This window comes from Neolamprologus multifasciatus, chromosome 10 (genome assembly GCF_963576455.1).
Source record: "Neolamprologus multifasciatus chromosome 10, fNeoMul1.2, whole genome shotgun sequence".
In the NCBI taxonomy this organism is placed as follows: Eukaryota; Metazoa; Chordata; class Actinopteri; order Cichliformes; family Cichlidae; genus Neolamprologus; species Neolamprologus multifasciatus.
This window is the reverse complement of record NC_140448.1, coordinates 17,048,963-17,062,273: the sequence shown is the minus strand read 5'-3', so window position 1 is coordinate 17,062,273 and position 13,311 is coordinate 17,048,963. Positions and strand designations below refer to the sequence as shown.

At 41.2% G+C, this 13,311-nt stretch overlaps 1 protein-coding gene across 2 annotated transcripts in view; it reads left to right on the top strand.

Annotated features, from left to right (window-relative positions):
* dclk1a (doublecortin-like kinase 1a) overlaps positions 1 to 13,311 on the top strand; it is a 45,569-nt gene that overhangs the window by 23,997 nt on the left and 8,261 nt on the right. For both annotated transcript variants that reach the window (XM_085174083.1, XM_085174084.1), the window contains one exon: positions 7,654 to 7,748. In XM_085174083.1, the coding sequence (XP_085030209.1) occupies positions 7,654 to 7,748 (95 nt within the window). The remainder of the gene's footprint in view (positions 1 to 7,653; positions 7,749 to 13,311) is intronic.

Genomic DNA, 13,311 nt, shown 5'->3' with positions numbered 1-13,311 from the left:
ACGGATGTCTGCCAGTGAAACCAGTTTACTAGTGTGTGTCGATGATGTGACTGCTGGTAGAAATGATAGCAGAATGGACTGTGATAAGGCGTACAGGGCTGTACTCTGCTCAGACTTGAGAGCATGCTTTTCAGTTACTGAAGAAAAACTGAAGACAGCGAGACCCACAAACACGCATCAGAAGATGATGTAAAGGTCTAAAGAAAACACAGCATTTGGTGATATCTGTGGTTTCTAGACTTCAGACACTCAAGATTTTCATCTAAGCACTGAAAACAGTCTTTATATTTAAAATCATGTTAGTTTGTTCAATTACTTTTGAGCGTCTGAAAATGGGGGACTGTGTCAATGTCCCATGACATTTGATAGGCGTTACTGTGATCAGGTCTCATCACTGGTAATGAAAATAAAGACAATGTATTTATTTACAAACTTTATTTACATCTAAAGTGTTGTGTTAAAGGCAAGTTCAGTGGTGCAGTTTCCCAGTGTGTGCCATCTCCTCCTGCTATGTGCAATTTGCAGGTTTAAATTGCACATAGGTTGTCTTCTCCTGACATCAGAAACATGACGGGTTAATTCTCCAGTCCCAACACTCTGCATGGGTTAAATGTCAACAGCAAACTTATGTACAGAGATCACTAAAACACGAATTGTCATCTGGGGTTTTGCCTAATATTTTGATCACCTGTAAGAAATGTACTTTGTCAGAAGTATTACTACTGCTGAAATATTTGATCACAAGTGTTTCTTTACTCTGTTTTATATCATTCTGATCTGACATGTTATGGTTATTGGACTGCTATTTACAGATGTCAACTTGGGATTTTTGGAAATTTGGAGTATTTTGGGTAATTATAGACTACAAGCATTTAATCAGTAAATCAAGAGAGAAATTAACAAATTAATTACCCGTGAAACTTATTCTCAGTCCTAAATTAGAATAAATATAACAAAAACTGAGATCTGGGGAGCATGTGATCTTACATCATCAACACATTTTCTCAAACTAGAGACATTTTGAGCGGTAACCTGCTATTCCTGAGCTCGCAGCATTTTTTTCTCCTGTTATGTTTAATCTTATGTCTCTAAGTCCGCTTTGAGTTCACAGCCTCCTGATATCAGGACTCAAATTAGAGTTAGGTCTTTCAAATAAACAATATGGACCAGAAAAGACATCACATTTTGGGCAGTTACATTCACTTGAAAGCCAAGGCTAATTTTCTCCATTGTAGTCCTGTGTGCACCTACGTATTAGTTAAAGTTGAATAAATCCTTAAAATGCAACAAATTACTCAAAAATCACTGTGTGATCATATTGCTGTTAGTTATGGATGGACATCTTCACAGTGGAAATAAGACTTTGACATCAGAAAGACTCTTGGCAGACAGTAGAAGTGTTATTTTTCATCCATGATGTCAGTGCATGATGACGATCTCCTATAGTTTTTAACCTTGCTCCGGGTCTTTGGGTGTGCTGAAAAAGCAGCCTTGAATTCCCACATTAATTTTCCCTTCAGCCAACACAGACATAAAATTCTTGATCACATATAATAAGCTGGACCTGAGGAGCTGCACAGAGCAGATGTGAGGTGAGAATTATCTGCAAGGTAGTGAAAGCCAGATAGTGAGTACACGTAACACAACACGTGTGCTGCTAAGCACCACCTGGTGTTCTTTGTGTGTGTCTGGCTGCTCCTCATTGTGCACGTTTGCAGTGTAGACCTGGACACCACTAAAGAGGTACAGAAAAGCAAAACAAGCGAGCTATAGACAACTGCACACTCATACGGAGACAAAGAATGCGATTGGGAGAATCAAACTGAAATCAGAGCTTTTAAAATGTATCCACCACCTTCATAAGGTACAGGTGTGGTGTTTAGTCTGTTTAAATCAAACTCTGGTTTGTTTTCTGACTTTGTGCGGTTCGCTTGTGCAGGTGCAGTGATCGCAAGACCTTTGGAGGAGTTGGTCTCGTTGCGTTTCTAAATGAACTCCAGAGTGGTTAGTTTTTGGTGTGAACCTCATCCAATCAGGATCCCAACCAGCTACCAGGTGTATGTTGTAAGTTTGAGCTAAAAAAAACTATAACCCTGTGTGCTTTGCATTCTGAGACACGGCAAGATACTATAGATGTGCAAAAGTCTACACGAGCTAACAGCTAACTGTGAAACAAATGCAAATGTTCAGTGTACTCCAATAGTCCAGGACACAGCACCTTTTTCCTGTATTTACTTTTGTTCCTTGAATCCCAGACACATCTGGGCATTAAGGAGACTGTGTAAAAAAAAACAACCAAACAAAAAAAAACACGGGGAAAAGCTCCAAGTTTACAAATCATCAAATTATTCGGACCAGAGTAAACAAGCTATAGGCGTGAAAATGCCTTTATTCATAACTTATGTAGCCAGTTCAGAGTAAGCACCTCCAAGTCTAAGGCCATGGTTCTCAGAGGCCAAGATGAGTTTACTCTGTAGCCACCCTACAGAGTAAACTCTAGGGTGCTCTTCCATGCTGAAAGGAGGTGGTTAGGATGCCTCCTGGGCAATTCCCATTAGAGGTTTTCCAGGCACCCCTCACTGGGAGGACACACAAAACTCACTGCAGAGATTATATACCTCATCTGGTTTGTCTTGTCATCTTATCAACTTTAGATAATCAGAAGGTAATGGATGGATGGAGAAGTTATGTGACTTGTGTGGTGGGAATGATTAGGTAGAGCTACTCTACAGACCCGCTGTGCAGTATGTGGAGCAGGTCATCTACTGATAAGAACCCCTGGCTGCTCCAGTCTGCATGCCAAATATGCAAGATACGAACCCCAAGTTGCTATGAGTATGAATGTGTGTGAATGTTAGAAAGAAAGAACTTAAGCATAGAAGAAAGTGTTTATGTGAATGAGGCATGTTGTATAAAATACTTTAAATGCTCCGGTAGAGTAGAGAAGCTCTATATAAGAATCAGTCCATTTACCACGAATCTGGTTCACTCTGAAAAAATGCTTTCTTAACTAAGCCCTAACTTTTTAACAATTTTACTGTGTTTTCAGAAGAAAGCAGCTATTCAAAAAAAAAAATCATTCTATTTTTAATAAGCATTAGATCTAAAAAGTTCACGCTAAGGATTTGTGATAAACAGCGGTTTATCGCTTGTATAGTGATCAACAAAGCAGTCACAGTTGTGTATTGCTCGCAGTGAGCTTATACTCCATATAAACTGCAACACACAAAAGTGAATGGAATATATGTAAAAGCATCTCTGTCGAGTATCGGATTTATATTGGATATGTGATGGAGCAAAAAAAGGATGGTGCAACCTTTGCGTTCCTTTATCAGACTAGGAAAACACGTTGTCTTTGGTCTCTTTCATGAACAGAAAGCCTTCTGAGAAATATGCTGAATCAATGCAGAACAAACAACTTCTCGTCCCGCTTCCCAGCACAGATGAAGTTTAACTCTCCGTCCTTGTACGTACCGAAGAACATCAAAGCTCAGAGACTTGTGTGCTGAATGTTTGTTAGGTGAATCATGCTCTGTCTCGCCGATGAATCATAATTGCACAGAAATAGAATAATTTGAAATTAACGAGCATCAAAGTTTAATGATTAAAATTAAATTAATGTTACAAATTCCATTTAAAATTATTCAACCTTGCAATTTTAATGCGTCGCTTGGATGCTGCCTTGTTCCCCTTTCGTATTGACGGTGGTCGTATTTAGCATTAGTCTTTTGGTTGTGTGTCGGCGTGTGGGCAGGTTGTTGCTTCTCAGGCTGACATTGTCATCACTCGAGCGGCGCTCTGAGATGATGTCACAAACACACAAACCCAAAATAAAGTGAGAAAACATTTTGCACTCATACATAGTTTCTCCTTCCCCTCCCCTCCATTTCACCATCTGTCCCCCGGCTCTCCTCGGATGCCTCATGTCAGCTAAAATTAACTGAGAAGTACAGATGTAGTCAGGAAGAATCGCTCTCTCGCTGCCTCGGCGTCTCACCTCGCGCTTTCCGTCATAAGCGGCTCCTCGTGAATGGAGAGACTTCACGCTGAAGTGTTTGGGGCAGCTGACCCAAAAATAAATGCAGGGTGTCTCGAGAGGATTCCCTGCTGGCAGCGGCAGCTTCTGAACTGTGAACACATGATGTCTGCAGCCTTCAACGCATCTCTTGCTCGGAAAAATCCAATCATGAAAGGCCCGAATGTACTTTGAGCAGAGGGGATGTAACAAATACAAAACAACAGCACTAAATGCATAAGGACACATCCTTTCAGGCAGCTTTGGTGTTATGAAACAGAGCTGCTCTGGTGCTTTTATTGACTTCTCTTATGTCATTTGAGAATTGAGAATTGAGTCATATGAGAATTTGTAATGTTTCACTGCCTTCATGCATGATTTTATCTATAGAATTTGCTCAAATATGCTGAAAATGTTCAATTTTTTAGAACAGAGTGTGCATATTTGGATCTAAGAATAAAGGCTGGATACACACAAACTTACAAATTCCTCATATGGAGGAGGATGTGAGCCGATGACAATGTAGAAAATCAAGATCACACATTTTTCTCTTATACTGACATTATTAAATAACAGTTTTAAATCACTGTGCTTGTTTACCCATACAGCTTGTAATAGCTGAATGTGTTGCTGCTGGGTACCATAATTGAGCGGGCATTATTTTTTGCTTGTGTTGATTAAATTGAATTTTTAGACACATTAATGTCTCGACTTGAGGAAAGGCAGTGTTGGTCTATACTTGGTCCGCTCTGTCACAGAAATTTACAGTTCCCAGATGAAGAACGGTGCTGTCTTGTTTTCTACTTAGGAACCGAAAAACACTTTAATTAACTCGCAGGCTTTACGTCGGCTCCGTGTAATGGGTTATTTAAACAACAAACATTGTACTGTCACACTGCTCGTCAATAGCAGTGACAGATCTCCTGGATATACTTCACATTCACTCTGAGGCTGTGTTTTTATTTATTTTTTCTTACATAATATGCAGCCAGTGCTGCTCAATCAGGGCATCACTCAGCAGGAGACAGGAGCACACGAGGTGCTTTTCAATCTCTGATACTAGCCCAGCTCACTTGTCATTAATATTATTATTATTGTTGTTGGGGTTTTTTTTTTTTTTCTAAGCATAACACTTGCTGCATTTAACACAGTAGGTGTGAAAGAAGCTGAAAAACAGCGTCTTTTTGTGGCTGCATTGTGGCCAAATTGGTGTCCTTACTCCAACAGTGGATCTCCTCATGTGTGAATGTTGAGTCACGCTGGAAAAATGAACCTAGAAAGAAAACAAGTTACACTGAATTCATTTGGAACCGTTCGCTTTACAACCTGGCGACACATACTGGGAGAAAATCCTGCTTTGATACTTGTCCAGGAAAAAACCTGCCTGTGTATCACAGCCACAAACTTCTCCATTAACTGGTCACAAAGTCTTCCAAAGCTTTTGTGGTGGAGTTGTTTCAACATTTAGGCTAAGGTGGGCCCATTTTACAAGCACTTTTTAAATTACCATAATCCTGTTATTGTTGAGACAAAACTCAAACGGTTTCTGAAAGTAGATAAGACGAGCTTTACGGAGATATTTAATGTATCATAGTAGCACAAGGCATTCATAAGGCACTGCTAGCTGAACACTGATAGAAAGAGATTTCATCATCTGTGTGTCACCTTGCTGTAACTCCTCAACCAGTCTGGGCTAGAGAGTAAATCCAAATGCTTCCTGAAAGATTAGATTTTATTTTTTTCATTTACAGCCAAAATTAGAAAATAGCTCCAGTATGTCTGGGTGAATCTTGTTTGCAGTACCAGGTAACTTGAGGAATGATAAAACCTAAAGACATGCAGAGAACACTGGTGCAATGGCTGCTGCTTTGGGTGAGACTTCTAATAAATAGAAGAATTATTGTTCTTGATTTTTCCTGAGGATGTTTCCATGAGGAAGTGTAAAGCTCTTAAAGTAGGACAGGTTGTTCCTGAGCATTACAGCCTCCTTGGATGGATCTATATCTACTGCATTAGTTATATTATCAGTTCTAATCCGCCCCTTTCTCAGCTTGTCTCATATAAGCAAGGAGGCCAGTGGCTAGATATTTAAAATATAGATGTTTTTTTTTTGTACTACACCCCCCCTCCTCCTCTCTCTCTCTCTCTCTCTCTCTCTCTCTCTCTCTCTCTGTCTCTGCTCACTGGTGCGCGTCAGAGTTTGCGCAAGCAGCCTCTCCGCCTCTCTTTGTAGTACACTACAGCCCTGCTCCATCTCTCCCATTCACCACAGTTTATTATCACACTCGGACGGAGCGAGTACAAAGGTGCTGTTCTTCCTCCTCCTCTCTTTATCCCATTTTGGATTATCACTGTGCTTTTCATCATGCTGGAAGTGGAAGGTAGGAAACCGCCCCATCCAGGAAATAAACCCCTGTAATGCATGCAGCTTTTATAATACCATTTCCCCGGGTAATGTAAAACTTTAATTGTCCCTGGATCGGATCATTTTTGGACACCTCTGATTGTGTCCGCCGTGTCACCGCAGCACATGCCAAGCTGCTGACTTTGTAAAGTGTCATGTAGGGATTTTTCTGGTAAGAGGTCAGTGAGAGCTGCCGTTAAAATGTTAATGCTTTTGTTGTGTAACCAGGAGGAGTGTCTGCCTGTGTGCGTAACGCCATGATGTTGAATTTCATCAATGAAGAGCTTTAGGAGAAGGGTTTCTTTATTTTTTTATGTTTTAATGATGATAATGATGATGATGAGGATGGCGATGATACGTGTGATACAGCGGCAGATGTTATATCTTAGTCTCTTTTGTGCTTTCCTCCTTTGTCTGGAATAATTCAGAAAGTTCTTTGATCTCAGCAGGAAATACACAGACTTGTGAGCTGGGCTGAAATTGTATTTAGGTGAACGTTACAAATAATAGGAACTCTTTACATGCTGGAATTCTTTATATCTCAATGCCAGTATAAACAGAGCTCAGTGCTGGCAGCCATAGAAAGGAAATTAAACTGCATTTTTAAAAAAGGGGGTTTTGTATTAAGTCTTGTAGTGTTTTCTGAATTCTGCTCTGAATCTCTTCAGGATGATTTGACATATGCCTTCAGCTGAACTCAGTTGCTTCTCTGACCATTTTTGTATTCTCCAAGCAGCCTCTTGTTGCCAAGAAACAATAAGTCATGTTTTCAGTAAGATGAAATACAGGCTGGTGGGTTTTTTGCCGGTTAATGATGCTCCTGGATTTTTCTTTTTCTCCCCCTGCCAAACTGCACACAGGATTGGTGTGCGAGGTTGATTGATGTATGTTCTTGTTTAATGAGATGCTGTTGCTGGGTTTGTTTTGTTAGACTGAAAAAAAAAAAAAAAAACTAGTGTGGACTTCGGTGCTCTTCTTTATCTTTCTCCCTCACTCTCTCCCTTGCTCTCCTCTTCCTCTGCCTCATTCATGTTAATGGAGAGATGCTGAGGGCGGAAGTGTAGGCTGTTGCTAGACACTAATATAGCTGTTCTAAAAAAAATAGGCATTTGCATTTAAGGAGTCATCTATTACAATATTTATGTTGTTTTTTTTTGTTTTGTTTTTTTAAAGTGGTCGCTCCACTCTCATCCATCCTGCTCCGTTTTTTCTCTCCTTTCTTTTCTCCCTCCAGTGAACGGGACGCCGGCCAGTCAGCTGTCAACTCCTCATTCGGGAAAATCACCCAGCCCCTCCCCAACCAGTCCAGGCAGCCTTAGCCGACGCAGGGTAAGAACGGGAATACACGAGCACGCTCGCAAAGCACGCACTAAGAGTCAGCCCGTAGCATTTAGTGACTCCAAATCACAAAACTTATAACACAATTATTCTATTTCCTCAGGAAAAGGACAAAGCCGGGACTGAGCATAGGCCGACTACATCTTAGAATCACTAGATTATGAAGAAAGCACAACTTCCCAGCATCTTTAGTATTTCAGACCTCACCCAGTGCTGCTCTGGGCTTCCAGCAAGGCAAATGTTCATTTCATTTGGATATTATAGCACATATTCTGTCCCTCATAAAGAACTCTGTCTGCCTTTGGTGGCTCAGCACTGAATAACGTTAACGCCGACTTGTTGAGATCACCTGATCTGTCAGTCGGTAAATTGTGCAGTATCTGATATAAAGATGAGACTGGCTGATTGGCAGTCTGCCCCAGTCTGCAGTGTGTTTTTAATTTCCAGAAATTGGATTGCATCCTTCTTCACCTGCTGGGCATTGCATTGCATTTTACCATCTTTCAGCAAAAAGATGCAATCAGTACACACTTCTGATATAGAATTTCTTTTGTTTTTTTTAATCAAGTCACATTATTTTGTACATGTCGAGTTGTGTAAATGATGTAGAAATACATTTTATACTAGTCTATTTGATTATTTAAGCCACCCCTCTCCCCTTTTTTGTCATGTATGCCTGTTAAAGTACCTTAATAGCAGTCTGTTTTCTGTAGCTAACAAATAAAATTACGGCTGTACAGAGCAGGAGCATGCAACTCAAAGGGAAAACTTCTAATTAAATATCTCGACTTCATGTACACTGTGCGCGCGCGCGTGTGTGTAGATGCTTATATCAAAGTATTTGTTAATCCAGTCCTTGACAGTGATGTGGGTGAGCTTTTAAGAACAGCTCCAATCCCAATCACTCAGCTTTCTCACAGCATCTCTTAAATTTGCGCTTAAGCCGACTGCTGTTTTAGTGTCTTCTCCCTCCTAAACAAACACTCGCTAGTTAACAGTTCACCTCAGCCTCTAGAATACCGAAATACAGATAGATGTGTATCCACATAGGCTTCTACTCGCAGGTTTCACGTGTTTCTAATGCGCACTGATTGAAACTCACTGCACGTTCTGCCCGACTGCAGGGATGCAGCTATGATGTATGTTGCAACTATTTATTTACACAGCCGGATTTTATGGGAGGAAAGCAGAGGGGGTCACTACCTTTTATATAAGTGTGTGTGTGTGTGTGTGTGTGTGTGTGTGTGTGTGTGTGTGTGTGTGTGTGTGTGTGTGTGTGTGCGTGCATGACCGTATCCTCAGTCAGCGTAGGTTAAAGAATCCATTCCTTGGATTTTCCTGTGCTATTTTCCGTGAATCCGAAAACATAGATGAATGGCAGAGAGTCTGAATCCATCAGTGAGAAGTTATATTGATGCTATCTGAACCCAGGATGACGATAACAGATCAGCTATGAGCTGTAGCTATAACAGGGCTTCCACATTCATCTGAATTATGGAACTGGGTCATTATAGTTTACAGTGTTGAGAGGAGATGTTCTGGCTCGTGCGCACATTTATAAGCTCTACCTCCCTTTCTATGTTCTTTGCTCTGGTTAAATAAATGTGGGGCAGTCATTGTAGAAAATGACCCCGCCCACTTTCTGCCTCTTCCACAATATGAAAATCCAGTGCTATAAACGCAAACACACCACCGTTCCTTTGGTTTTCGTAACCTTCTTTTCTAGCCCATTTCAGACCTCACTGTTGCAGCAGTTACATTCTAGTTGAGTGTCTGTTTCTCAAAGAGGGATTATTCCAGCCTCTACAGCAAGCCCGCGATGGCTTGACTGCTGTAAGGAGGGGAAGAAGCCTCACGGGCCATTATCTCTTCCTTCCACTCTGCAGCTCCACGCTCTTCAGCCATATTACGATGTAATTCTCCTCTCCACTTCTTACTTCTTCTATCGTTCCTGTTACAGATTTCCTCCCTGTCCCTTCCCTCCCCGACACCTTCTAATTTCTCTTTTACTGTCGTTTCCCAGTCATTCTCACACCCACCCCCTCCCTCTCGCCTCCCCATATCAAAGGGTATTAACCTCATGGGGAGAAATTATACTCCATAATCTCTCTTATAGATGTTATTTAAGCTTCTTTGAGAAGGAGGCAATAAGTCCAAGACCCTAATTTGCACATTTCCTCCTCTCCTTCTTTGTGATTTGCGTGTAAACCCGCACGAATAATTACAACTCTGCACCCCTTTAAAACTAGCAAGTAACATTACCAACCCTGAAGAGCAATCTGAGGCTTAGAGTGGCTAAAATAACACAGATGTGAGGTTTAGGTGGTAAAATGCAAGTTAAATATAACAAATAAAAGAATGACAAATCTATTTCCTAAGCAGCCACAGAGGCTCAGTGACCTACTGCGAGTGCTGTATTTAACAGTTCACCTCGCTCGACCATGCATTTAAACACTTAGAGGCACTTTGCTGCTTGAAGTAGGTTGCTAGCACATCTAGGACCATCACAACCTATTTCCCCAAGCAGAGACTACAAACATAGCATTGCACCATTGTATGCACACATCTTCAGAGGAAGGTGCATGCAGAGTAACTTTCATGTTCGTGCACATCTCAGTGGAACACTTTTGTACAGAAAATTTGTGCACAGCAGCTTCATGCACACTTACACATTTTGTGTGGTGTTTTTTTTTGTTTTTTTTTTTGCAAATTTGATGCTCTCTGTGACCCATTTTTACTAATTGTCAAGCGACGCATGAAAGTCTGGTCTACATTCACAAAACCGTCCCCCCGCCTGCCGTCCCCCCGCCCTTCCACTTTGCACTTCTTATGAGCTTTTCAAGGCTGCTTGCCTCAATGAAAGCACTGAGAGCATCCTAAATTTCCATATTAGTTTTATTTTCATATAAGACCCATAGACACATTATTCCACACAGGCACACGCCCACAACAGTGTTTTCTGTCAATATCAGCTCTGAGGCATAATTCAATGTGCCACCGAGGTCAGCGCTCTTCGCAGTCTGTCCGCTCCATTTGGTGTCAAAACAAATAAACATACAAAAAAAGACAATGCATTAAGAGGAGAGAGTGACAGATCGAAGGCAACACTAACAGAAGGTCTGTGTCGCAGCAGCTGTGATGCATTTAGGAGAGTCTAAGAGAAACAGAGTGCTAATTGTTATCTGTAGTATCACCTTCATCCTCCTCTCACCGTTCACCCATTCACATCCGTAATCTGTTGAATTGCATGCTCCGTCTCTCATTCTCAGCATTCATGTTATGTGTCGGGTGATTCATTTTTAAATTATTTGTGTGCGAGTATGTGTGAAAGGAAGAGTGCCGACTGAAGCAGAAAGTGCGCATCGTGAACTTCTTATAAATGTCTCATCTCATTCCCACGAGTGTATTGTTGCTGAAGATTGTATTTGTTATTTTTGGTTGTAATATATTTCTTATTATATGTTGTGTTTGATGTCATTAGCTGGCTTGTTTCTGTGACTGTCAAAGAGACCGGCCGCATCACACGGTGGACTGACCCGGAAGAGTGTTTTTTGCCTTTTTTTTAGAATAATTTTTTGTCTTTTGTTTGTTTGTCACACGCACAAAAACAACAACCACAGAAAAACATCAGTTATCCAAATTATTCACTAATGATTCAAATATCACTCACATCTAAAAAGGCTTGATGATAATTTTGGCTCTTTCCATTAACGCTGATTTTTGTAAACATGTCAATTATCGACATGTTGTCGTGGTTCCATCGTGCGATGCTGCTCTCTCTTTTTGGCTCATTTTTGTTTTTGTTTGCTAAATGTGTTCATTTTCATTTGTTGACGTCCTCATTAAATTCATTGTCATTTCATTTTCATTTCGTGGTCTTTATTCTCTTAACTCGACACCGTCACTCATGTTCCTCATGTTCCATCAGTACAGCCGTGGGGATGGCGATTTTCTTCTGTAGCACATTTATCAGTGCTTCTCCTTTGTTAAACCTGCCTGCTGTGGGCATTCAGCAGAGCAGAACAGCTATTACAACACAAACAGTCTCAGAGGAGCAGTTATCTTTCATTGCTCACTGCTTTTACTCTCAATTTCATATATATAGGCGGGGCAGCCTAAATCTCCCCTTCTTCCCTTCTTTAATTTTCCCTGAAGTATTTAATCACATTTCTGTGATTTCCTGGGATTGGAGTCCATACGGATTGTGATTAGGAACCTTCACTGTGTCCAACTGGCAGAGCAGAAAGACAGAATCCCCCAAATGGTTTTGATCTTTTCATGAAAGTCAAGTAGATTATGTTTTCTGTCCGTCTCCCGTACCCTGTGTTCTTGAGGAACAACAAGAAGAAAAAAAGTCCCATTAGCATCAAATCTTATTAGATTTTTACCACCAAAGTAAACACTAATAAATCTTGCTTCTGCTGGATATTGCCTGACAGGGAAAGCAAAAATAAGAGGTCTGGCTCTGGCAGCCTGAGGGACAGAGACCAAGAAAGCCTCGCTATGTGTGCTGTAATCAGATTCAAACAGAGGCATGAAGGACAAAGCTGGCATTACACTTAAGTTGGTTATGTAAATGTGTGGTGCATTTTTAATGCTCGGCTCTACAGTTGACAGATTTTCTTTCCAGCCGCGGAATGAATGATTCTTTCTTTCTGCTGCAAACCTACTTCTGAGATGATGCTCCACATTTAAGGTCAACTGTGGACATCCTGTTTAATTCCTATTTATGAGCTGATCAGTATGCAGTTGCTGAGTGTTGCCCTCGCAGGTCTGAAGAGCAGTGGCTCCAGTCATGATGTAAAAGGTTTGTCAGTGTCGTTGTGAGTCATAGTTACAGAAAAGGTATAGAGATGTAGAGCTAGGAATAGTGTATTGTGCAACAGGGAGAAAGCTGGAGTGTCTAACAATAACAAGACAGTTCCTGCCAAATCTCATGATCAATATCAGCCAGACCAGACTCCATACATTTCTCTGCTGCTTCATCACTCCACCTCTCTCCCTCTCTCTGTCTTTCTCTGTGTTTCCCACTCTGTCTGTCACCCCATCTGTCTCATCGTTTTCCACACAGAAACGAGAGACTCAAATTTCATAGAAGGCTGAACCTATCTCTCAGCCCGCAGACAGGAAGTGCCCATATATAGGCTACCGTCTCTACACTGGAAGCTGCTGTTCTCCTGTCTGTGAGCAGTTTCCATAGCAACAGTATTTTGTTTCCCTCAGTGGCAGGAAGCGAGAGAGAGAGAGCGAAAGGAGTTCAAAATGAGAAAGCGAGCACTGGATGTGCGATAATAGCACAGGAGAGGTAAATATCTGAGTTGGGATGAGAAAATAAAAGAACAGAATAAGGATGTTTTTTGAGATAAAGCACAGGAGGGTCATTGGCTTTATGGGTATTAAGTGGGTTTTCTTGTTCCGGGATGAGTGCCCAGCCAACAACAACATTACATAAACCAAACTGAGCCTGACTCACAGCTACATTTACCTACGTGGTTTTCAGGTCACAGCAGCTGAGATGAGTAAAAGAGCAGACAGCTACTGTGGCAGAGATACA